Source organism: Neltuma alba, unplaced genomic scaffold (assembly GCF_004799145.2).
Source record: "Neltuma alba isolate B1F8T4 unplaced genomic scaffold, ASM479914v2 tig00004775_pilon, whole genome shotgun sequence".
Classification (NCBI taxonomy): domain Eukaryota; kingdom Viridiplantae; phylum Streptophyta; class Magnoliopsida; order Fabales; family Fabaceae; genus Neltuma; species Neltuma alba.
The window spans coordinates 33,587-60,326 of NW_021633857.1; the positions used below are offsets into that span (position 1 = coordinate 33,587).

The 26,740-nt window shown below is 33.0% G+C and overlaps 3 protein-coding genes across 3 annotated transcripts; 1 reads left to right on the forward strand and 2 right to left on the reverse strand.

The window, feature by feature from the left end:
• Positions 1–1,508: 1,508 nt before the first annotated feature.
• On the forward strand, positions 1,509–12,651 carry LOC114745726 (serine carboxypeptidase-like 11). The gene is made up of 20 exons (XM_028933890.1): positions 1,509–1,514; positions 1,649–1,715; positions 1,855–1,975; positions 2,344–2,457; positions 3,005–3,050; positions 3,194–3,276; positions 7,899–7,982; positions 8,081–8,232; positions 8,344–8,420; positions 8,820–8,942; positions 9,073–9,175; positions 9,808–9,845; positions 10,458–10,559; positions 10,814–10,885; positions 10,990–11,121; positions 11,253–11,324; positions 11,447–11,562; positions 11,796–11,909; positions 12,365–12,410; positions 12,568–12,651. The coding sequence occupies exons 1-20, from the start codon at positions 1,509–1,511 to the stop codon at positions 12,649–12,651; spliced, it is 1,752 nt and encodes a 583-aa protein (XP_028789723.1).
• Positions 12,652–13,405: 754 nt separating this feature from the next.
• Positions 13,406–17,958, reverse strand: LOC114745728 (3-ketoacyl-CoA thiolase 2, peroxisomal-like). Its single transcript, XM_028933892.1, has 14 exons — positions 17,797–17,958; positions 17,360–17,433; positions 17,159–17,243; positions 16,910–17,036; positions 16,586–16,684; positions 16,443–16,510; positions 16,245–16,352; positions 16,079–16,156; positions 15,648–15,780; positions 15,453–15,549; positions 14,702–14,825; positions 14,494–14,602; positions 14,203–14,286; positions 13,406–13,686 (listed from the first exon to the last, which is right to left on the reverse strand). Exons 1-14 carry the CDS (start codon positions 17,890–17,892, stop codon positions 13,640–13,642), a joined length of 1,329 nt encoding a protein of 442 aa, XP_028789725.1. The 5' UTR covers positions 17,893–17,958; the 3' UTR covers positions 13,406–13,639.
• A 5,114-nt stretch (positions 17,959–23,072) lies between these two features.
• On the reverse strand, positions 23,073–25,783 carry LOC114745730 (uncharacterized). The gene is made up of 4 exons (XM_028933893.1): positions 25,181–25,783; positions 24,365–24,939; positions 23,766–24,281; positions 23,073–23,680 (listed from the first exon to the last, which is right to left on the reverse strand). Exons 1-4 carry the CDS (start codon positions 25,401–25,403, stop codon positions 23,537–23,539), a joined length of 1,458 nt encoding a protein of 485 aa, XP_028789726.1. The 5' UTR covers positions 25,404–25,783; the 3' UTR covers positions 23,073–23,536.
• Between the last annotated feature and the right edge of the window lie 957 nt (positions 25,784–26,740).

Sequence of the window (26,740 nt, forward strand, 5' to 3'; positions counted from 1 at the left end):
TCACGTAAAACCAGTGGCTAACACCCCAAAACCGACATGCAATGGCAAATCCGATTATTTCCCCTTTTTTTTCATTAGAACCCGATGTCAACTTCCCAAGATAAGAAGACACAAATCCTATTTGTAAAAAAAAATCTCAGATTCGAACTCAAATCCATCGAACTTCAACTCGCCGAAACCAAAACCACATGCAGTGGCAATTCTTACTCCTATACATCTTAAGCTTCCCTTTTCAACCAAAACCAACCCAACATCAATAAAACACAGACCAAGAAATACTGGTCTCTGTTTCGGCCGAACCAGAACAGAGGTTTTCAACAACATGCATCCACAAAACCTACATGCAACAGCAAATCCTGTTCGCATATGACATAGACTTTAACTATAACTCATTATCATCCTAAACCAGCGACTATCACCCCTGCTTTCAGCCGACACAAAACAGAGCAAGGAATTCACATGCAAGCCATTAACCGTACTCCATAATCATCAACCCATTCTCATCTCAAACCAGTGACCATAACCCATCCCTGTTCGGTAATTCAGGAAACAGAGACAACAGCAACATGTAAGCTCAAAACCCAGCATCAAACACCTCAATCTAGCTATAGGACACGAACCCATCCGTCCTCCTGTTCGTTTCTTCACTTTCTCTCACTACCCCAACTCTGTCTCTCCTCCATTGCAGCTAGAATACACTGAAAACAGAAAAGAAAAAGACGGAAGATTGATCAGGAGGTTCGCCTTGCAAAGTTAATCGGTTTGCATGCAAGTGTAGCTCCTCAGATCACCACCTCCGGCACTACTCCTTCTCCGTTCTCTCTCTCGGTCTGTCTCTATTTCTCTCGTTCTCTCCCTCTACGTTGCAGAGCCGAATGAAATAAAAGATGCCACGGTGAGCTGAGTGTTAATGAAGAAGATGGCACGTGTAGTGTCTGACTTAATGGACCATTTTTCCCTCCAAAATAATTATTTCTCCAATCTCATCCCTTTCCTATTTTTCTGAAATATAAGATATATCCAGAAATTAAACCAAAATATCATAAATGGATTTTTCTTATCCATTAGCTTCTTTGACCCATGAAATAATGTCCATAAAAAGTTCGGGTCAAAAATAATCTCCTACCTATTTTTCTTGAATTGTGGAAGAAAATAGCCCTTAAATCCAGAAATTAATCCTTAACCCATTTTAAGGATTTTATGCCTCAAATAAATTCTCTACATCATAAGATAATTTCCCTAAAATTTTCTAGTTAATTAGAAACCTCTAAGTATTTTTCCATAATTTTCAGAGAAAATAAACCATTTTTCTCTTAAAATTATCTATTAAAATTATTTAAGCCATTTTTGGGAAATACCTTTTCCAAAATGTCTCTAAACCCTAAAAATCATTATTCCATAATTTTCCCCCTTTATTTGGCAAATAAATAATTTTAATAAATTTTTTCTCTTTTCTACTCATCTTAAATCATAAAATTCGGGGTGTTACAACAGTACTGTCTCATATCATGGATGTATAATAATATTCAATACATATTTAACCCTCATGCATGCATATATAGATTCGCTATAATGTAATAATGTCAAAGATATGTTATTTTAGATTTTATCGAACAATTGATTTAATAATTTCTCTCTGATTTACAAGGTATTTGTGTTCTATCTGGCCAAATATTGGGCCAATGATGACAACGTTCGCAAGGCACTCCATATAAGAAAGCTTTGACACATTTATGAATATCATCATCATCCCCATTTTCTTTTGTGACTATATATATATATATATTCTCTTTTTTATACCAAAAAATTTTCACTAATAATTAATTCATATTAATTCATAATTAGCTTATATATGGCAGGGAAACATAGGGAAATGGCGACGTTGTTTTGATGGGAACTATAAGTCTGAAATCGTTAGCAGCTTTGAATATCATTTAAATCTCAGTGCAAAAGGCTTTCGCTCCTTAATCTACAAGTGAGTAATTCACTTTCGTATAAAATTTTGGGAGAATTACAATCAAATCTCCAGAAAGGGATTTAGTTAAAACATAAAATAACAAGTTCCAAGGCAGGAAATGACAACATGTTTATGCTAATCACTTCTTATTCAGATTTCTTGATAATTAAATTCCTTCTTTGAGACCTCATGATAATTCTCCTTAGATTTTTTTTCTTTAAGAAGAAAATACAAAAGAATAGTAGTAGTATATCATGGTGTTGTTTTATGATTTTGATACCCTAATAAAGTTTGATTTGTTTCGATCTCATCATGAAATAATTCTATTGGAAAAAAAACAGTTAGCTTCGAAAAAATTAATGATAATTTTGTTGAATATTACACAGTGGGGATCATGACCCAATTATATCATTCATGGCGACTCAAGCACGGATCAGAAATTTAAACTACACAATCTTGGATGACTGGAGGCCATGGCTCGTTCAAGGCCAAGTTGCTGGGTACTCTTTTTATCACCCAAAAATTAAGTTTATAAGGATGTGATTGGATTGACTTGAATTTGAATTAGTTGGTACCATAAAATATCTAATTGTAAACAAATTGAATAGTTAACTTTTGGGGGGGTGGTTTGGTTCAGTAAACTTATTAGTGATTTGAGTATAGCAAGGCGTTAGGAGAATGGCTTAAAAGAAGATAAGTAAAAGTGTACTTTTTGTCCTTTAATTTTACACTACTATTAGATTTTATTTTTTTACTTTAATTTTATAAGATGTTTTTCAATTATCTAAGCCTAATATCATTGGTTTTATTAACAAAAATGCTCGTATAGAAATTTTAAATATTAGCGAAACAGTCTCAAATATTAATCACGTTAATTAATATTGACTTTGTAAAATAATAGGACGAATATATTTTTTCTACAATGTTACATCATTGAATGCCACATTGAATTACATTTCAATAAATGGAACTTTTAAAAAGAAGTAAGTTCAATTGAATTTTCAATTTTATGGTGTGCTAAGCACACATAATCTCCCTTTTAAGCAGATACACAAAGACTTACTCAAATCAGATGACATTTGCGACTGTAAAGGTATGAACAAGTTTCTTTTGAAAAAATAAATTAAACTTTATATAATAAGAAAATGTAATTACTTGTCGAAAATGAGAACTCTCTTTATTATTATTTTTTTACTGTAATGAGAATCTAAGAATATCTATTAATTATATTTGCAGGGTGCAGGACATATAGCACCAGAGTACGAGTCTGAAGAATGTTTTTCCATGTTCTCTAGGTGGAAATCTAATAAGCCCTTGTAGGCTGACGTATTATGGGGAATTTACATGAGCATCCACGTTTGGTCAAATACACGTTGACTAATATTAAAAATTATTATTATGCTTAAAATATCAAATTACTATCATTTTTATAAAAAAAAGTTAATATTAAAATTTTGATAGTAATTTTGATATTTCAAATAACAATCATTTTTAAGACAATTTACTAAAAAATTTGCCGTCTTTGATTTGTGAGATGTAGACTTTCCTTCTGTTATTCTCTTCAATAATATTGAAATATCTCATAACGGTACTCCTCATGAGGGCAACAATGAGGTAGAAACAAGGACAGATTTCAATGTGTAATTTGATATTTCCAATAAATATATTAAACAAGTTTTGCATATCTGACCCTCAAAAAATTTCGATTTACTTTTAAATTTTTATGGCCAGATGTTGATACGGCAGAACAGATTGATCATATGAAGAAAATTCCATTATTAATTACCAAAAAAGAAAAAGCTCTTTGACACTTGATGAGACAAAACTCCTCTTGTATGAATGATGCCAAATCACTTAAAATAGACTAATAAAAAGTCTAATGACAAAGTACACAGGAGAAAATTTTGACCTGTGCGCATGTGTCTAAACAATTCTTTGTCTTTGTCACAATCTGCAAGTATTCCTTTCTTTTTTTCGGCAGGCAGATGTATCCTCTTATTGGAGGCAATCCTGTTTGAAGTATTGTCAGACACTAAATATGAGTATCTCTCCCAACAAGAATTCAAACATTGGTTCATTGCGTTATGGGCTATTTTGTTAGACCCAATTCCTGTTAGTAATTTGCAACCATTCTGGAATCATACAGATCTGTTAAGCCTTGCAGTGTTGGACTTTATTTTACACGATATCTGTGTATATATGCACGCACTACCAAAAGGATCGTAATGTTTCTTTTTAACCATCGTAAGTTTGACTAAAAACTATAAACGAATGAGCATTGGTCGGGTAAATTTGAAATTTTCGTCAATTCATTCTTTTATTTTAAGTCCACCCACCGGAATGAATTTTTTATGATTATGTCCCTAATATTTTGATGCCTCACTTTAATTTTCAATAATTCATAAAATTGAATTATCAGTATGCTCAAACAGTTTAATTTATAAAAGCTCATGCATGTTTTTGTTTATTCTAAAGAGAATTAAACAAGAGTAGAACTGTAGAAGTAACGAATCAGGAACATTTTATTTCGGACCATAAAAAGTAGGGATCACATCTTTTCCTTTAGAGTAAATCTTCAAAGATAAATATTTATAAAACAAGTATATGCAGTAAAAAAAAAGAATAGTATTATTAGCACAAACTTATTTCCCTTGAGATCGCCAATGTATTATTAATTTGACAGAATTAAATTTAGTAAGAATAATCGAGTTTCACGTTGAGGAGGAGGAGAACATTATCACCTTATTTACACAAGTGAATTTGCATAATTTTTTTTATTAATTCTTCCAATTTTAAAAATTGGTTTATAAGTTAATCTTCTTATATTTACAAGTGATCCTTTTAATTTAAAAGTCAAACTTTGAAATTTACTACTCCCTCCATCTTTTATTATAAGAAATGACTACTAAAATTACGTGATTAAAAAATATTATTTAAAAGCAATAAGTATATAAGATATATACATGTTTTTAATTATATCTTTATTTGTTAAGAGAGTATATAAGAAATAATGAATAAAAATTTAGGAAGAATTAATCTTTTAGTCCTCCAACTTTTACCTCACTTGTAACTCAATCCCTCAATTATGACTTGCTGCAACTCAATCCCTGAATTTTTGACTCGTTTATAACTTAGTCCTTTACTTTTTTAAGTTTTTATATTATTATTTTTATCATCTTTTATGTGGCAAAAATTAATCCAAGTTAGCTCCACATGGCAAAAATTCTTCTTATTCAGCTCCACGTTCGCGGCCTCTAGCTCGCGTGCCCTCCTTTTCTCTGAACTCACCCAACTTATACACCACCTTGGACCTCTCTGACCGTCTCTCTCCTCCCAGTACCCATTTTCTCCTGCCGCCTCTCTCCTTCCCTCCAACTTCCAATCCACCCAAGTAGCTTAGGAAATCAGACAATGAAATGCCAATGTTGGGATCAGTGTTTTTTTTTTTTTTTTAACGTGTTTGAGATCACCCCACAGTACTCTTGCTGTTGGTAAATATGGATGAAGCACTATGTCATCCTCCTCAAACTCACTATCCATGGATCGGATCACCTTTCCAATCACAAAAGCTGTAATCAACTGCAGATATAAATCAAAAGCTAGGTTCTTGCTTATTCTAATGTTTTTTTTTTTTTGGTGAAGAATTGTGAGTGCATAGTTGGTGCTGATTAGAGTAGAGGTCGTCAAGTTAGAAGGCCAGTCATTCTACAGGGAAAAAAATAGGTTGATGGGAACATTGACGAGTTCCAATGCGATGTGGGCATTCGGGATGGAGTCGGCGGCTTCTGATAGTTGGGCTAGGGAGGGTCTTTGAAGCTTGAGATGATCAGAGGTGGGAACATCCTCGGACGCAGGCGAGGCCGCAGTCGCAAACCCTGGAGCTGAGGTGGAAGAAATTTTGCCATCTGGAGCTGACTTGGATTAATGTTTGACACATAAAAGATGATGAAGATAATAACATAAAAAGCAAAAAAAAAAAATAGAGGACTGAGTTATAAGCGAGTCAAAAGTTTAGGGACTGAGTTCCACCAGATCATAATTGAAGGATTGAGTTACAAGTGGGTTAAAAGTTGGAGGACTAAAAAATTAATTTTCTGAAAAATTTATTAAAAAGAAATAATGTGTGGCATATATTTAAGGGGGTACTTTACAACATAAAACAAAAATGTTTGATATTTTAAGAATAATAACTGTGAATTTGTCTCTTATATTAATCTTTTATTTATTAATGGGTTAATATAAATTTTAATCCATCAAATTTGAGCTCATTTTGATATTGGTCCCTGAAATTTCAAACCCATGATTTTGGTCTTTAGAATTTTATCCGTTTCAAACCGTTAATCCTTGGTAACTTCATGCCATTAACTTTGCCTAAGATGGCACTAACACTGTTAACTTGATGATGTGCAAAGACAAGGTGGCACATATGTGGCATGATGATGTGGATATATTGTTAAAGAAAGCGGGAAAAAAAAGGCAATAGGTCAAATAAAACACACACAAACGACAAAAGAAAAGAGACGGAGAAAAGTAGAAAATGACGTTGACGAATGAATAGGGAAGGGAAAAGGGTTAGGTCAAGAGGACTGACATTACCGGCAAAGAGTGACGTCATCGGAGCAGTGGGTTTACCGGTGTCTGTTGCGCGAAGAACCTTTGCCTAGCAATTCATCAACTTCTCAATTCTGAGTTTGATTATTTTGCTTTGACAAATTATTTTACTTCTGGTTGCCAGATTCTGAGTTTAAATATTTTGCTTTGGCAAGTTATGCATTCCCGACTGTTTTTAAATCCAGGTCATGCACACTGCTTTTGGTACATCAAATCATCCTCATCATCATCATCGATATTAATTAGCTGAAATCCTCATGGAGATCTATTTAATAATGAGATATTTCCAAAATGTTGCAGAGGATTGTCTATCTTTTGAGGAATTTTATGGGTATAGGTTTCTGATATAAGTCATGGGGTATTAGCAGCAATCCAAGAATTGAAAGGAGTTATGAGAAGAAGAGTAAGTGAATGCTATAGATAATCCGGTCAATTTGGTTTTGAATGTTGACCAAAACATGCAAGAGCACGAGAGGTCAAAACTTGCAATTGATAGGCCACAAATGATTTTAAACAGCTTTGCGTTCAACCGGTCCTTCTTGCCTTCGTCGACCTTGCTCCCCTACTGAACCTTCGACTGCGTTCCTTCTTTTATGCCCTAATAAAAAGCCAGATCATTTGGTGTGTGCGACTGATATGCGCTTTACCTCAGCTCGTCTCTGTTTATTTTTTTCCTCTGATTGTCCAGGTTAGCGTTCCCTGACATGCCACATGATCAGCTCACTTTTCTAAGTTAGGCTCCATATCATCATGTCAACGAGTTAGTGCCATCTCAGCAAAACTTAGAGACTACTAGGAACTAACAGTTTGAAACGGGTAAAATTCCAAGGACTAAAATCACGAATTTAAAATTTCAGGGGCTAAAACCACGAATTTAAAATTTCAGGGACCAATATCAAAATAGGTCCAAATTTAAGGAACTAAAATTTGTATTATCCCTTAAATTTATGAATTATATATTAAAATGTATTATTTCATATTGATTATACTCGTGGAAGTTGATCATGTGCTTTGTATTATTTTTTATTTGAATCCGTGCAGCTCGCACCAGGCTATGCTTTGTAGTATACAAATGAAAGAGACTACACACATACACACAGAGATTGTTATTTAATATATACAAAGATATACATATATAAATATTTGTCTTATTTATACGATCGATCCTACTTATTCATGGTGAGATCACCTGGAAGCTGGGAGACGAACGCGAGAAGGGAATAATGAACATGGGGATTAGAGGATGTCAGAAACACTATCAGTATTACTATTACTATTATTATTATCGTCAGATCCTACTTGTTACGTGTCTCGTTCTGTTTCTTTCATCTCAGCTTACTGCAGCTTCTGGCTCCAATACTGTACATTACCTTCCTGGATTCCAAGGGCCCCTTCCTTTTCATCTCCAGACTGGGTCCCCACTCTTTAGTCTTTTCTGATTCTCTACATGCCTTGCTTATCATATCATATATAAATATCATTCCTCCCCCCCCCCCCTTTCCTGATGTATAGGTATGTGGGAGTGGGAGAGGAACAATCAGAAGATGAACAAGTGTTCTATTACTTTGTTAAGTCACAGAATAATCCACACAGGGATCCTCTTCTGCTTTGGCTATCTGGTGGTCCTGCTTGCTCTTCTTTTTCTGGTCTTATTTTTGAAATAGGTACCTATTTAACCACCTTCTTCTTATTATCATTCCTCTCTCTCTCTCTCTCTCTCTCTCTCTCTCTATATATATATATATTAATCGTATTAGGTCTATGTTGTCGTATAGGTCCAATTGCTTTCAAAGTGGAAGAATACAAGGGCAGTTTGCCTAATTTGACCTTGAGGCCGCATGCTTGGACAAAGGTAGTGAAATATTATTACTTCTTCCTTTTCGGTATCAATATATGAGCTAGTTTAGGGAGTTGAATTAATTGTATTGAAAACTACTCTCGTTGATGAAAACTGCCTTTGTTACGTGTAATCAACAAGACTATTTTGAAAGAGAATTACAAATTTGTAAAACAAAATAAATTGATGTCTCATGTACATTTAGAATAAAAACAAACCTCTAACTAGCTCATATGTTTAGGACTGATGTGAGTATTAATTTCAAAGTCATAGATTAATTGATTGATGATTTCATCTGTTTCAGTTCATCAACGCAAATAAATAACGGTTTGTTATTTGCAGCTTATCGTTGGATATTGCAAAATTTATGCAATTACATAGTAATTCTAATTCATGCATGCATTGTTTGGGCAGGTAAGTAGTATAATTTTTGCAGACTTGCCCGTTGGCACTGGCTTCTCCTATTCAAAATCGTTATCCTCTCCTCAACCCAGTGATTGGAAATTAATTCATCAAGCGCATCGATTTCTCAGAAAGGTTTCATCATAATTAATTAATTCTTAGAAAGCATAAAAAAATATTGTGATATATTTTTCCATTATTCTTGAAACTATTGTGCTTTTCTTCATTAAGCTAGCGTAATTATTTTCTGTGTTATTGTTTGTAGTGGCTGATTGATCATCCTGAATTTCTCTCAAATGAAGTGTATATTGGAGGTGATTCTTACTCTGGGATTCCTGTCCCTGTACTTGCTCAAGAAATTTCAAATGGTATGCACACAACTTTAAATAATTTAATTTTTTTAATTAACGTTCAGTACATAATATATATTACCTCTGATCCTAATTATTATAAGATCTACTATGTAATACAAGTTACACTACAAAATAGATATTATAATTAGGATGGGAGGAGGTAGTATATAGTATCCATATACTACTTCTGATCCTTAATATAAGAGCTTGTCTTACTTTTATTTTGATCCTAAATATAAAACTCCAATCCACTTTATCTTTCATATTTATCTATTTTTTTATAAGATAGTCCTTATAACAATAGTAATTCTATTTAATACACTTGATTAACAAAGATATTTTAGAAAAGACGATACCTATTTATTATAGATAACTAATTTAACTAATTTTTTTAATCTATTCAAACTAGTCAATTAGCTTTTATATCAAAGACTGAAGTTAGTATTACTCATGAAAATAACTTTATTGGTCCATTGCTGCATATATAATCGGGTAAACATAAATTTATGACATTTTGCTGTGAGGATATACGAACCCACACAAGTTTTTTTTTTTGGTGGGGATATTATTAATAATTTTTAATTAGGTAAAGAGAATATTATTAGTTACTATTAATTAAGCTAATTATTTGGGATCTATATTCACAGGAAACGAAGAAGGCATCCAACCATGGATAAATATCCAGGTTTGCAAATTTCTCTCTATTTTTTTTATACATTTTGTTTATTTTCTTAGTTTTGATGCCCACATCTAACCCCAAGGTTTATGTAACTTATTTTCCCTTTGTACTCGATCATCGTCTTTGATTCAATACATTAATTAACTTAATTATTATTTTTAAATAATTTAATATTTATCATATATAATATATATTCTGTAATGAAAAAACTCCTCCACATGATATATGTATTTGGTCAGAGAATATTTATTAATAAACAGTCCAAATGAATATTTACCTCTTTCAAAATTAAAAATACAAAAAGTGATCAAATTATATAGGACTCCACTAGTGATTAATTTACATAAATTAAAAAATAATTGAATTAGTTATTTGTAATAAAATGTGTTGATTTCATTAAAATATCCATTCTATTAATTAATTTACATTGTAAATTACTCATATTGGTTGCCCATATCAATGTGGAAAATAAAAAAAGATTAAAAATTTGTATGTAGAACCAAAACAAGCTCATCATCAATTATATTCCTTCTATATATTTTGGAAGGAAGGAATTAAAGACATAAAATAATTATAATTTAGTGACTTAATCTCAATTTTTTTTTTTTTTATCATCAGGGATACGTGCTAGGGAACGCCTTGACGACAAATACAGAAACTGAGAATTATATGATCCCATTTCTGCATGGAATGGGAATAATCTCTGATGAACTTTACACGGTACAAATTTTAGGTTCAATATTGTCTGCTCAAGTTATCGACTTTTTCTTTTTTTAATTTTACACCACTCAATATTTAGTCTTCATTTGGTTTCGCTCCAAATAATCACTTTGGCATTTTACAAAATAAAACTCCTCTGACATATTTGTCTGACACATCACAAAAATTACTTAAAATAACCTGATATATTGGTCTAATTTAGTTTCGAGCTATTCAAGATTTAAAAATATGGATCTGTCTAATAATGTAAACAGTCATTCTACGATCATTGTGTGGAAGACAAGAAAAATGTTGTTTGCTCCAAAGTCATCGAATATCTCAACAAGGCAAGTCACTTTAATTAACTTGTTATTTTCCTAAACCTAGTGGGGTGTGTGAGAGAGAGATTAATTAACTTGTTCTGATGAATTGTACTTCTGTAAATCATCAGCTAATTTTAGGACTTAATCTCTACAACATTTTGGACCCAAAATGTGAGGCGCCACGAGAAGTTTCCAGAGAGAAGATTCAGTTGTTTCCTCCTACTTCTATGGATCACACATTGCCTCCATTAAGTTGCAGGGTAATATTCAATATGCAAATTACATAATTAACCTCCATACATATTACATAAATAATCACCATAATGTCAAAGCAATTTTGTTTTAGAATTTATCATTCGATTTGATTTCCTATTTTCTCTGGTTTTATTAGAAATATGTGTATCATCTGGCCAAATATTGGGCCAACGATGAGAACGTTCAGAAGGCACTGCATATAAGAAAGGTTTGACACATTTAATAATATGATCCCCACTTTCTCTTATGAGCATATATATTCTTTTTTATACCAACAATTTCTTATTAATATTTAATTCGTATTAATTCATAATTGGCTTATATATGCAGGGAAGCATAGGGAAATGGCGACGTTGTTTTGATGGGAAGTACAAGTCTGAAATCGTTAACAGCTTTGAATTTCATTTAAATGTCAGTGCAAAAGGCTTTCGTTCCTTAATCTACAAGTGAGTAATTCATTTTTCATAGAGATTTTTTGTTCTTAAGAAGAAATATAAAAGAGAAGTGTGTGTGTGTGTGTGTGTGTGTGTGTGTGTGTGAGAATGTGGTTTTTATGATTTTGATACACTAAAAAAGTTTGATTTGTTTCAATCTCAACATGAAATAACTCTATTTGGAAAAAAAAAAAGTTAGCTTCGAAATAATTAATGATAATTTAATTTTGTTGAATATTATACAGTGGGGATCATGACCCGGTTATATCATTCATGGCGACTCAAGCATGGATCAGAAATTTAAACTACACAATTTTGGATGACTGGAGGCCATGGCTCGTTCAAGGCCAAGTTGCTGGGTACTCTTTTAATCACCAAAAAAAAATTAAGTTTATAATGAGCATGTGATTGGATTGACTTGAATTCGAATTAGTGGGTAGTATCAACTATAATCTAATTTTAAAACAAATTGAATGAATTAAAAGAAAATAGGTAAAAGTGTATTTTTTGTTATTTAATTTTATATAAGGTTTCACTTTTGTATTGTTTTTTCAACTGTTTAAACCTATTATCGTTAGTTTCATTGAAGAAAAATGCTCATATTGAAATTCTAAATGTTAGCGAAACAGTTATTGATCACGTTAATATTAACTTTTTTAAAATAATAGGGCGAATATATTTCTTTTAAAGTGTTACATCATTGAATTCCATATTGAATTACATTTCAATAAATGAAACTAAAAAAAAAAAAAGTAAGTTCAATTGAAATTTCAATTTTATGGTGTTCCCGGCACATAATCTCCTTATTAAGCAGATACACGAGGACTTACTCAAATCAGATGACGTTTGCGACTGTAAAGGTATGAACAAGTTTCTTTTGGAAAAAATAAATTAAAATGTAAGAAAATGCATTTACTTGTTGAAAGTGAGAACTATCTTTGTTTTTTAAAATTTATTTCTTCTTTTTTTTTTTTACCGTAGTGAGAATCCGAGGATATTTATTAATTTTACTTGCAGGGTGCAGGACATATAGCACCAGAGTACAAGTCTGAAGAATGTTTTGCCATGTTCTCTAGGTGGATATCTGATAAGCCCTTGTAGGGTTACATGTTATGGGGAATTTACATATGAGCATCCACGTTGGTCAAATACAGGTTGAATAATATTAAAAACTATCATTATCCTTAAATATCAAATTACTATCAAATTTTGAAAAAAAAAGTCAATATTAAAATTTTGATGGTAATTTTGATCTTTTAAAATAATAATAATTTTTAAGACTAGAAATTTACCGCGTCTGATTTGTGAGCCGTAGACTTCCCTCTGCTATTTTCTTCAATAAAATATCTCAGAACTGTACTCAACTGAGGACAACGATGAGATAGAAACAAGGGCATATTTCAACGCGTAATTTGATATTTCTTATGAACAGATTTCGTATATTTGACTCTCGGAGATTTCGATCCACTTGTAAATTTTTATGGCCAAATGCTGATACTGCAGAACAGATTAATTGTATGGAAAAAACAGGGGAACATAAATACTTGAGCCAAATTGTCATTTCCCAGAAATGGTATACTCATCTCACAGTTTTCTTTTAGAAGAGGATAAACTGGTATTGGCAATTTTTGTGCAAAACAGTAAGGAAGAAACCCAAAATGAGAATTGAGAAAGCTTCTCATTGCAATGCTAAAATTGGAGATACAAATGCAATTCTGTTAGCAGATGTAACAAGTGCATGAACTTCCTGTAAATATAATAATATCACAAGTTTCTTTCCGTGGCAGACAGTGGTGTATTTCTTCATTCAATTTCACTCATGCCCTTATTTTATTATTACTGAAAAATCACATTGTTATGTTTGGAAAACCCCATAATAAAAAAAAGCTCTTACACTTCATGAAACAAAAATCTCCCATGGTTATCTCATACAAAGCAAAATTACTTGAGATAGACTAATGAAAACTCTAATGACAAAGTACAGAGGAAAAATTTCACTGGGGAAGTGGGCGCATACATGTGTGCATGTGTATAAACAATTCTTTGTACTTGTCACAATCTCCAACCATTTTGGAATCGTACAGATCTGTTAATAGTCCCCTCTTTCAAATACAGCTGCTGCTCCCATACCAGACCCTGCAACGATTATGGACAATTCGTTATTTTTATTAGTCCAGAGTCAAGACAGTGAATTAATAACACACATCCTATATTCATTTTTGCTCCTTTGCTTCTACTATCATGGCAGAGAGCAACAATTTTACTTGTTTACTTTCTCCAATTGAATAAGACTACTTTTTCTAAGAAAATCAGGCAGACTCCCGAGCAAGCCAGTCTCTGTGTTATACCAACTTGTTTAAAGACCAATTCATCCCAGAAGAATAAGCTCTAGGAAAAGATTCCAAGAATGGATTTTATTATGAACATTCTATCACACGGAAATCCAACATAGAGCATCAGACCACCTGTAAACATTGAGATAGAGTTCTAACCATTCTACTGTGTTTCTTATGATATACGGTTTCATCAAAAGACCTACTTTGATTTCAGTTAGTGAAGCTTGAGCAAATATGTATCTTCTGTATTATCTTTCAACTTCCTAGAGCAATCGAACGTCTTTGAGTTGCGGATGGAGTAGAAGTAGAAAAATACCTATGCACATAGAAATTACACCAAAGCGACAATCCTTGCCACGGCGCTTCATCTCATTCAAGAGCGTAGCAACACAGCGAGCCCCTGACACAAAATGGCAGCATATAATTTCACAATAAAGCATCTTAGATTCAGCATGAAAAGTGAGCAGAGAACTGCCCTATTGATCTGTTGAATAATATGAAATCAAGAACAGAAGAGTAAACATGCTACAACAACAAAAAAATGAAGGACGTCTCCAGTTTCCCATGACAGTAATTTTAATGGAACAATTTCCCAACTTTTGAGTACCTGTAGCGCCCAAAGGATGCCCAAGAGCAATGGCACCCCCATTAACATTGACCTTTCTGTGATCCAGTCCCAGTTTCTTGCAGCAATAAACGTACTGAGAAGCGAATGCCTGTACGAGACCATCAAATTGCTAAGAACAAATTGCGTAGTTATAATTTTCTATTTGTCTCAATTTAGGGAAAGAAAGACATAACTTTTAGTCTTTTACCTCATTAATCTCAAATAAGTTAATGTCATTGAGATCAAGACCAGCAGATTTCACTGCAGGAGGAATAGCAAATGCTGGACCAACACCCATGACAGAAGGATCTACTCCAACAGCAACAAAACTCCTACAGAAATCAAAATGAGATGACAAAGACTGCAAAGAAAGTTTGAATTCCTCTGTGCATCAATTTTATTTTAACATAATGTATTAGCACAGAAAATTAGGGATGATTTCCTCTTCTGAGAATTGATAGCAATTCGGGCTGTACTTGACAAGACCTCAAAGTATTGATGAAAGACTGGTTATGAATAATTTTACAGCTCAATCTATGATATTTTGAACACTGCAGAGAAGATGGTCTCAAGCTTCAAAAATTTTTGATAAAGTATTCTACATTCTTATATAATTTATCAGGTGGGTATCACCTGAAATCCTGAATCCATTTATGAATAGGTGAAGTAACACTACATGCCTCATCCATAAATAAGTTCATATTTACCAGATAAGTGCTTTCAGGCGCCTATTTTTTCTTTTGTAATTAAGTGGTAAAATAAGGAAGATTAACTTTAACTGCTTAAAATACTACTTTCTGTTAACTAGATATAAGGGTTAGTTATAAGAGATAACATGAATTCCGGACAAGCCAGTTAGTCACGTATTACAGTATACATGCAGAGCTACGTCTAGTTCAACTTCTGATGTGACTTGTTCCTCCCAAGAATTGATCTGTTTCCCAATCATTGTTGTGTACCTGAATACGCCAAGAATAGGCAATCCCTTCTGCACAGCCACTCTTCTTTTCATGAGGAGAACCGCTGCAGCACCGTCACTGACTTGGCTTGCATTCCCTGAATTTAGAAGATAAAGTGAGACGCAACACAAGCAAACCACTGGTTAAAGAGTTAGCCAAAGTAATAAAATGAAGAAGAACAGATTTCCTGGTTACCTGCAGTCGTGGATCCATCCTTCTGGAAGGCAGGCTTCAGTTTTGCCAAATCTGTCAAATTTGCATTTGGCCGGATCCCATCATCAACAGAAACTATAATTTTCTTCTCCTCCCTAGTTTTTGGGTCTACAAACTATGGAAATTTATCATAAGTGTTAATAAATCTATTCAAGTAGAACTCCTTTGGATTAAGAGCATATCTTTATCTGTGGTTTAAGTTTATCATTATTTAGAGACCATAAGTTCATTCTTATGGAAGATTCTAAGTTACCTTTTATCATTATCCTTAGAAGTTTATATCAAAATTAATTTCTATCTTCATTTCATTACAAATGAAGAGCAGAGAGGCTACCGCTGTGCAAGCCTCCTTGTCAAAATATTTCATGTCTAATTTTACAATTACAAAGTTCATCTTTGTTGTTGCCACTTACCTTTGTAGAAACCGGAATGATCTCTTCTTTGAATTTACCAGATGCTGTTGCAGCTGCAGCACGCTTGTGAGACTCAACCTATTGATTCAAATCGAAAGAGTTTCATTCAGTTTGACAATCTCGTAATTGGTTCTTAGCATATTTTATTTAATTTTGTCATACTCACAGCAGCTTGGTCCTGCTCCTGCCTTGTGACACCAAAACGCAGTGCAACATTCTCAGAAGTAATTCCCATAGGAAGAAGACAGTCCCGAGCTTGTTCAAAGGTTTCTAACTGTTACAGACATGAAAAGTAAAGCTTAATAAACCATGTCTTAACCTGTAAAACAAAATATGGACTTCAAAAATTAAATCTTTAATGCACCTTTGGGTTCATTTTGCAAGGCCTTGTAATAGTATCTTGAGACATACTCTCTAATCCAGCTCCGATTCCTGCATGACATAATAGGAAGGTAAAGTCAACAACAAGATCTTTTAAACTAACGGACATTCAGAATTCGCTCTTACCCATGTCATAAAAACCAGCTTTTATGTAAGCAGCAACATCAGCAACTGCCTGAAGTCCCGATGAACATTGCCTATTAACAGTCCTGAGTGGCGTTGTATCTGTTTGAATCATGAAAGTGATAAACCACATATTGAAGTTGGGGATAAAATAGCATAGCAATTTTAAGCATTAGGTGCCGATGGAGAAACCTGTGAATTCCAATTCTAGTAAAATCAGTCTGGAATTTCACATAAATCATGCTTTCAATCCATGTCTATAGTTAACTTGGCATTTGAAAATGATGCATTTGAGGATAGTCATTTTTATTCGATTAAGAAATTTACCAGGGAAACCAGCATAGAAGGCAGCCATCCTGCACTCAATAGCTCGTTCTGATCCTGGTGCAAGTACTGTGCCAACGACTATGTCGCCTACTTCACTTGGGTGCACATTTGTTTTCTCTATCACAGCCTACATGAGAACTCATAATTGAGGTAAATCATACCAGCCGCAACATTATATATGTTCCCATAAACCCAATTCTTTGTTAACAATTTTACTTCCAATGTTTTCTTTTATCGAATAACTTTTACCTTCAAAACAGAGGCAAGGAGATCATCTGGAAGGGTATCCTTGAAGCCCCCACGCTTTGCCTTACAAATTGCAGTTCGGTATGCACTGGTTTTGCAGGAAATTATATAAGATAAAAGGTTTAATACTTTGATTGAGAAATTTTAAAAAATCAAGAAATACTCAGTAAGTTCGCATCCACATTCCCAAATTAACTAACTTACGCCACAATCACCACGTCATCTTCAGATGAAGATGGTAGCCCATGAGAAAAATTTCCACCAGAACAGATTGAAGCCTAAAAAAGAAAGGGCAAAGAATTAGCCATCCCTTTAAAAAGAAAGAAAACAAAGTTGTGGCCAATGAAAAAACAAAGTTTATAAGATAGAAGAATTCCAAATATTCAAGACAAAGAAACTATCAATATCAATATAATTATCAGAAAATTTAGCTCCGACTTTATAAGACAGGCAAGATAAGCATTTAAAGTTTATTAAATTTAGTCTGGGAAAGAAACATGAGCAGAACTTTAATGATCATCAGTTACCGACACAAGCAGAGAGTAGATTGATGAACTTAAAAACGAGAAAGGAGTAGAATCTGTGGAATTCATGCACAGTGGAAGAGCGAAAAGATGGATTCTTAAAGAAGATGAACTTACAGAAAGATGAGTAGATTGATGGGAAAAAGATGAAATTGAAGAAGCGGGTTGAAGATGTTCAAGCAGCATTTTTTGTCTATGAATAGCTTTCTCCATCTTGGAAATTCTTTCCGTGCCTCAGCCCCAGGACCTTTCTTCGTCACTATTTAGTCGCCGTCGTCGCCGAGGGGGTGAACAAAGAAAGAAACAGAACTGCTTGTAAACGTGCTCAAAACTAATATATGAAACGAATTTACACAAAAGAACAGCAACCCCCCAACCACCAAGTGATGATGACATTGTTGGATTAAAAGAAAGTTGACGTTGACATCGGTGGAAAATGCCCCACGTTTTCCACAGCTGAGGCCAATTACCAACCAAATAAAGACCAAGCTTGACCAAAAAAGCGGAAAGAAATTATACAAAATTTTCTTAATCTAAATGCTATTTTTTGTTGACATTTCTTCATTCTTATTGTAAATTTCTTATAAAATAAAAGATAAATTACGCAAAATTTTCTTTGAATTTTTTAAAATTGTGCATGTAATAAATTATATAACTTTTATTTTCAATTAAAATATATGATGGTTTTAAAAATAAAATTTTAATTTTTATAAAGAAAATAAAACGTTAATTTATACATCACTGAACAATGTTTGCATATTTTTTAATTGATTTTTACACAAGTTGTATACTTTAAGAGAAATCAGGTTTAATTTAGTATAATTTATTAATTTGCATTAGTTTTAAAAATAAAATGTAAGAAAGAATATAGGAAAAAATATAGGAGGTTCGGATAGGGACAATATAATATTTTTTAAATTTATATTTGAGTATTTGATCCTTTTAAATAATTTTAATTTTTATGATCTTCTCTCATAAATATCACTCCTATTGATCCTTCTTTCTAATTCTCTGTTTATTGTTTACAGAATTATTTAGTGGACTGTTAAATTTAAGATTTTACTATGTCAGAAGATGATAACTCACGACAAAAAAATTTTGGACGAAAACTCACGCAATTTAAAAGATATGACAGAATTATTATTTGCCGTCTTCTCAAATATATATATAGATTTATAAACATAGATTTGAAAATGAATCATAAAATAATTACAAATATTTAAAGTTTTCAATTTGAAATCGAGGTGGTCGGAGCTCAATCTTAATTAGTCGATTTTTTGGCATTTTGATAATGATAGGTCATAGATGAATAAGGAGGATAATTTAATAAGGCTATCACGACATTAACGTTTTCCCGGAAGCTTTTGGGAACCAACGGTGCAGAATCACGGAAAGCTTCCTGGTCAAACAATTTTGGAATTTCATTTTAGTTTGTCTTTTGCCTTTTATATAATAATTAATTAATACCAATACCAATACAAACTAGGACGGTGCCAGTGCCACTAATTCTTTTTGTAAAAAAAAAAAAAAAGAAGGTAATATTATTTATAAATTATGAGGAATATGACATAAAATCTATTTTAAAAATTTATTATTTGTAAGTTACCTAAGCAGAATAGTTTAGAAACCAGTCCATAATGTCGTTGAATATAAATTTGAAATTCAATATTAATATTGCTGGAGAATAAGTTTTACTACTAAGTAAACTGATGAGTATCAAAAACCCATATTTATTATATACTGTCTGGATCTAATTTAAATTATTTATATCGGAAAATTTTAAATATAAGTAGTGGATATTATATTTAAGCAGTATAAATCTCATTACAACGATAAACACTAGAACTAATTAGAGATTGGTGGTTGATATTTAGGATCCTATTCTTTCAATCATTTATATGGGCACCAACAACATGTCTATCAATGCAAGTGACGAATAGGTAACAACCACCAGTTATACCAACCCAACATACGTTTCTTTCGTCTCATAGCTTGGGCTTGGGCCTGAACCGATTTTCATGATTATGTCCACACCACACCGTCCAAACCCACCAACAGGATTTGGATCTAGTACAAAGAATTAGTCTATCATAATATGATAACTTAAGGTTCGAATTTCAACTGAGAGAAGTATCTACATTTAGTATTTGACAATATCTTGAATAGGAGTATCTCCAATAGGAGGATATATATGTTTTAGCAAAAAAAAAAAAAAAGTCCAAACCGGAGGCATGATTTATATACTTGTTTGATTGCTCCTCTACATCCTATTTTGTTGTGTTTTGAATACATAGCTTGAGTAGCGGAGAAGGAAGCATATGTGTTTTAAATATAAAAAATATATAATTAATCTAAAAATATTAAAGAAATAGTTAAATTAGTTATTATAATAAATAAATGTTAGACTTCTTAAAATACTTTTATTAATCATGTGCATCGAAACTGACTTTAGATTAACCCCTTAACATGTACAATTGATAGGAATATATTTTAGAGGATAAAATTATAAATTTGAGTAACAAAATAGATTGAGATCTTATGTTTAAAACCAAAATAAATTCATTGTCTAACTCTTATATTAAGAACATGATGAAATAATAGTTCCCTGGATTGTCATTTTAACAATGGAGGTGAGATGATGACTAAGCTGAGATATGGGAGTTTCACGTACTGGTCCATCCTTGGTTTGTTCTACTTGGAGATATTATTGAAGCTGTGGAAGATTCTCAGCAATGGAGAAGTGGAAGATAATACACTCCACCTTGTCAAATCCTAGGTACCACCCTCAAGTCGTAGATTGCAAAAAGCCAACACGTCCTTGGGGGCCCCTACTCCAATTATTTTATGCTGGGGACTGTTCAGTCCAATCCTTATTATAAGCACATAATAACAACTTAACATAATTAAATTAATAAAATTAGTTAAATTAATTAATTCCTATAAAACATCATTATGAGTTAGAAGAGTTTAGTTAATTAGAAATTTTTTTTGTAATTAGTTAGAGATACTAGATAGGAAAAATTAATGTCTTAAGTAAAATATATTATACTACGTTTGATCCTAATTATAAGAGCTAGTTGACTAATTTGAGAAGATTAAGAAAATAAGTTAAGACTAATTTGAGAAGATTAAGAAAATAAGTTAAGTTAGTTATTTATAATAAATAGGTATTATCTTTCCTAACATATCCTTACTAATCAAATATGTTGGTTAAAACTATAACAATTAGAATGATTATTTTGAAAAAAAAATATAAATATGAGAGACAAAATAAATTGAGATCTTATATTTAGGACTAAAATAAAGGTCAAACGAGGTCTTATATTATAATATTATGAAACATGTTGGAAGTGTTTATTACTTATAACAAGGACAGGATTAGTGAAGAACAAAATCATAGTACCTCTTGATCCTATAGCCAGAACCCCAACTTGACATCATCCCCCTAGAGAATGAATTAAGAGGGTACTATGACTGCTGCTAATTCTATGACTGGGTGTGGAGGTGTGAAGAGTGAGCTGTTTTTAAGGAATTAAGATTGGTTTGTGATTTAGAATTCGAAAAAGTTATCATTAAATCGCATTTTAAGAATTTAATTCAGATGATGGTGTCAAAGGATAAACAGTAGACACGTAGCCCTCTCTTCTGTATAGAAGAAAATTAATATTGTATTCGCAAATTAATAACCAACTTCTTTAACTAGACCGGTCTTAATAAATATTCTATTCACAAATTGAGAAAAATTCAATTTTTCTTACAATAAAGCAAAATGATATTAAGAAATAAAAGAGTACTCTACAAAGTACAATGAAGATGAAGATGAGGGGAGAAATTAACAAGATTATTAAATAAAATAGAAGAAGCAGTGAAAACAGAAACATGAGAGAATAAGTTGAGTAATACATTCACGTCCCTCCAAATGACATTGTTTGAGGAAGCAGCAAATTGGGTGGGATCAATCCTTTTTTTATTAATGCATAAAAGATTCAAATAATTTAATTATAAATTGTGAATAATGTACTTATAAATTATTCCCTCTTTATTATAAGACGAAAGAATGTGGTATTCTTATATATGCCCCTAATTAATGAATAAAAATAACTAACCCATCGGTAATTATTTGAGGATGGAAATAAAAAGAAAAAAAAGTGAAGACACCAATGGGTTAAAACTTTTTTTAAGGGTTAAATTACATCCAATACCCCAAAATATTTTCTCAAGTGCATCTAATATACTAAATGTTTTATAATGCATTCAACATCTAAAAATATTTTTCATGTGTCCAGCAACTTGAAAGATTTTTTTTTTTTTTAACCTTGGTGCTAGATGCAGCAAAAATTATTGTTATGAGCTAAACGAACCTAAATAAAATACTTAAGGGTACTGGATGTACCAAAAAATCCTTTATCGAGATGAACACATTTAAAAAAAATATTTCAAGTTGCTAGATATATTACAAAATATTTTAGGATATTAGATGCACGCAGAAAAATACTTCAAGTATTAAATGCACCTTAACCTTTTTTCAATATTTATAAATTAGATAAATTTATGTTATAGAAAAGAAAGTGGCCAAAAACCTTTGTTTCTTCTTTAGTCGCTAGTAATGGTTTGTACTTCGTTTATTTCAAAAACAAAAAGGACCGAAGAAAATTTGAAAATTTGCTCAAAAAGAAAAGGGCCGAAAAAGAGTTGTCAGGCGATGGGAAAATAGCTGTATACAGTCAAAAAGCCAGCACCAACTCTTCCTTGATCGTATCCATGCCACGAACACAAAAGTTAGGCTCAAGGTAGTCGTAGATTCCGGAAAAGCAAAATTAATGAATTATTAATAAATACTCATATTTTAACATTTTTGTAGGCCCGAACCCGGTTCGAATGAACCGATAACTATTGGGTTTATCAGGCACCTGGACATCTTTTATAATGGCAAGCTAATCATATCTCTAATCAACAATTTCTGGTAGTGCTAAATTTCATTCTATACAGTTAGAATATGAATAAGGTATATTTATTTTAGTTGCAATAAATTGATTCTTACAATAGGCTGCACAAATATCGTCCCTGGAAAAATTACTACTCATCCTGAGACTACGAAATACAATATTATGAATATTTCTAATTAATGAAAATATGTTATTTTCTTAAAAAAAAAATATAATTAACTTGCGAAAGAAAAAAGTTACCATCATATTTTTAAGAATTACCACTAATTTTTAAGAAAATTTTTTTTAAGAAAAATCTAACAACATTTCTTGGGTCTTTTTTCTCCGACTGTCTAAACCCATCCAATAATTTTTACTTCTTCACAAAATACAATTTGGAAAAAAAAAATTAAAAATCCAGTTACACTGGAAGTGAATAAGCAAAGCAGCATAACTAGCAACCAAAAAGGTCAAAATGAAGGTGCAGTATCAACAAATCAATGTGTCCACTAATACAGCAATCATTTTGCAGCAACTAGCTGGACACCAAACAAAAATCACCTAACATCACATGATCAGTTGTCTAAGTCTTCACTTGATTGACTATGATTATTCCACCACTGACGAATATTAAGTGGTCCAAAATAACAAGTTGAAAAGAGAGAATTCTGAACCATGGATTATGAATAGACTAGAATTGAGGTAAAGATCATATAGATGGCATAAAAGAGCCATAGCAGGGAATTTCACTATATATATAAGCCAATCAAGTTAGGTGCCAAATTCCACATTGTGGGGCCTTCTATGCTTGGCTATCAATCTTTCAAGGGAATTCAGGAATGAGATGATCCTGGTTCTAGACTTGCCCAGCTCGAATCACAACTAGATTGGCAAGAATGAATTGGCTAAGAAAATATCCAAAGAAAGGAAAATCAGATCGATTGATTTGGTTTTCTTAGAATAACATCAAAGTCGCTGACACTCCACTCTGCTACTTCATCATGGTCACTAACAAATATCTCTGTACCTGTATCTACGGATGTCCATATTCTCTTGGCAGGAGGAGTCCCTGGGTCCTGCACCAAACAAATTTCATCAGAAAACTAGCATTGAATTTGAAAGATTTCAATAGCAAAAAACGGAGTTAGCTAGTAATCTGACCTGATAGAAGTGAAGTCTACTAGCTAGTCGACCAACATCAAGTTCCCAAGTCCTTGCATCCCCGACCCAACCGTCCCCTTTTTTAGTGGGATAGCCATATTCACCCCATATAGGATGAGGAAGCAACTGAACTATCTCTTGTGCCTGAGGATTGCTGTAAGGATCACAAGTGCTCACAGGCTGCTCCAAGTACTGGGCATTCCCTGGGGCACAGTAATAGTGATAAGCTGAGTATGGGAAATTGGCGGTGTCGTTTCTGTATATTTTTCTGTCATCTGGTGTGATGTGATAAGGCGGACAATTCACCAAACCCTTGGGGCTGCACCAAGCTGGAATCTCTGGGTTAATGATCATCTCACTGTATCTGGTAACATCTGTAACAACATCTCCATCACATGGAGCGCCATTGTTCTTCCAGCAGCTTCCAATGTCTAGGAGATAGAACTGGCTCTTTGGTCCTCCACCTTTCTTGATATCTAAGCTCAACCTTACCTTGAAATTGGGTGACTCTGGAAGCTGAGTCATGAACACTATTGATTAATTAATTAATCAGAAAGAAATGCAAGTATTAAACATTGAATCTGATTAAACAAGCTTACAATTTTGAGCATTCCTCTTGTGTCATAATGGTAACCTCCAGAAAATCCTTTGGTCGCATCAGCTCTGAGGTACAACATCAGCCATGGGTATTTCTTTGAAGTCTTTAGCTTATGTTTGAAAACCCAACTCCCAACATTGACCTGCTTTTCCCAGATTACCTCATAGTAAGAGAGGCCATCACGTTCATCCCCACACCTGGAATCCAAATCATAAGTACCACTGAAACTTCCTCGCAATGTACCATCTTTTAGCTGGGTCCATTGATGACATAAGATAGGCTGGTTCATACACCCAGGTCCAAAGCAAGGAAACCTTCCTGGTCTAAAAGGAGGAGCCTTTTTCCCATTCTCAGGGCATAAACCAGATCGTGTGTCATAGTTTCCATTTTTAAGCATAATCATCCAAAATTGCCAAGATCTCGGGGTGTCTTTCACCTCACACAGAGAACCCAGATACAGTTCCTTATCAGCAGCATATAAGTCTGTGTTGTTTATATCTTCTTTACTCAAACCAGGAAATGGTTCCCCTACCCCTAGTCTGTTATCATGTTCCTTAACTTTCTGTTCCAGAGTACCTGTTCATGAGAACCCAGATTCAGCTTTCAACAACAGAATAAGATCTATATATTTTCTAGGAAAAACACCAGGTGATCACAGAAATGTGGGAAGACTGGAAATTTTTGGGAATCAGGGAAGAGGGATTGAAAGGGAAACAACAATGAGATTCACCAGAACAATTAATACAGTATTGGAATGGAGAGTGAATTTACTGAACAATGTGGTGTTAATCAGTGTGGATTATGTGATTTGGCTTACTGGAAAAATCAAAACAATCCGCAGCTCTTGGGCTACCCATGTGAGGCGCTTCTTGTCCAACTTCATTGCAAAAGTTCCAAGCTTCGAAGGCAACTCTCAGTCCATCTCGCCGCATTCCCGGGTCTCCGACCGCAGATACATGATTTTTCGCCGTCGCGGTACCGGAGATGACGAACACAAGCACACCCACCAACACAAACACCGCATACACCTTCTTCTCCATCTTATATGTACTCTGCCTCACAAACAGAGCACAGTGCAAGATCTGATTTTGTATAAGACGCCACTCACCGCAAATCGAAGAAGAGTGATACGAAAAGAGCTGCCAGAAAAGAAAGAATCTTGCAACTCTTATTCTATCAGGATGAGTTCAGAAAGAAAAAACAAATGTTAGTTCACGGTCTGCAACCAGAAGGAGATTGGACAAAGGAATGAAAATGAAAGACACCCGAGGAAAATGCGAGGGCAACAACAGAAAATGGGAGACAGTAGACTCAATATCTGTAAAGTGAGAGGGACGGTTTAATTAATGCGTTGAGTTTGATGATCGGAGATTTGATGGGGATTATTAGAAACTGCACTCTCTCATTCACGGGGTGAAGTATCAGTCATCAGGCTTCCACCGCTAAAAGTCATGATTGATTATTACTGTCTAGGTTCTGGACATTAATGTGGAGCACTGATCAGTTCAGCACGTGTGTGGGGCCGTCAAAAATAATATTAAAAGCGGTTTATACCTTATACCAGGAAAAAATTAGAAAAGGAAAAAGACAAAAATACGGATGGGTTATGTTGGTGGGCTTGTCGCCTTGTATTAATTTAGAATTAAAAAACAAATAAGATACCTTATAAGGTAACAGTGATTTTGAATAGATAATTAATTTTAGCATGTATTAGGATATTTGGATTTTAAAAAAAAATTAATTTTGACTTTTTAATTGTGTTTTTTTAACTGTACCCAAAATCCATCTAATGAATCAATTATAACCAATATATTCTTAAAATCATAATTATAAGGCAAAACTAAAAATTAAATAGGTTGTACATAAGAAAAGTTGGATTGCACATAAGAAAGACTATTTATACAAAACATTATTTAATTGAATATAAGAGATGCATGACAATATAACTTGCACATAAGAAAAGATATGTTATATATAAGAAAAGTTCAGTTGTTAAAAAAAACCATGATATAAGAAATATTGCTTGCATAATTGCGCATATTAAGTTGCATAAAGTCCTTGCGTCATTTTTCAATTAATTTCTCCCCAATTTTTTCTAATTATAGATATATTTTCTCAGCCCTAGTGAAACCACGCACCTTGCCTTGGTTTTTGTCATTCTAAAACAGAATGGTTTGGTTTAAGTTTTGGTTTGTTGCCTCCCAAACCAAACTTGAAGGACAGCGTCTTATATTTTTAAATATTTTTTTTTATGGTGGGTATTATAAGCTATTAGTCTATTAGTTTTTACTTTCTAAGTTTAACTAAAGCGTAGCCCAAAATGCTTAAGAAATTTAAAAACCAAAATACTAACTCACGCAATTTACACTTCATTTTA

Excerpts from the sequence above, each read along its gene's own strand:
- LOC114745726 (XM_028933890.1), top strand. Across the intron at positions 8,233-8,343 it reads TGGTCTTATTTTTGAAATAG|GTCCAATTGCTTTCAAAGTG; the intron begins GTACCTATTTAA and ends GTTGTCGTATAG. Across the intron at positions 11,910-12,364 it reads GTTCAAGGCCAAGTTGCTGG|ATACACGAGGACTTACTCAA; the intron begins GTACTCTTTTAA and ends CTTATTAAGCAG.
- LOC114745728 (XM_028933892.1), bottom strand. The coding sequence starts at position 17,892 with ATGGAGAAAGCTATTCATAGACAAAAAATGCTGCTTGAACATCTTCAA. Across the intron at positions 17,244-17,359 it reads GATGACGTGGTGATTGTGGC|TGCATACCGAACTGCAATTT; the intron begins GTAAGTTAGTTA and ends CTGCAAAACCAG. Across the intron at positions 15,781-16,078 it reads TCATTCCGGTTTCTACAAAG|TTTGTAGACCCAAAAACTAG; the intron begins GTAAGTGGCAAC and ends AAATTTCCATAG.
- LOC114745730 (XM_028933893.1), bottom strand. The coding sequence starts at position 25,403 with ATGGAGAAGAAGGTGTATGCGGTGTTTGTGTTGGTGGGTGTGCTTGTG. Across the intron at positions 24,940-25,180 it reads GGATTGTTTTGATTTTTCCA|GTACTCTGGAACAGAAAGTT; the intron begins GTAAGCCAAATC and ends TCTCATGAACAG. Across the intron at positions 23,681-23,765 it reads GTAGACTTCACTTCTATCAG|GACCCAGGGACTCCTCCTGC; the intron begins GTCAGATTACTA and ends TGTTTGGTGCAG.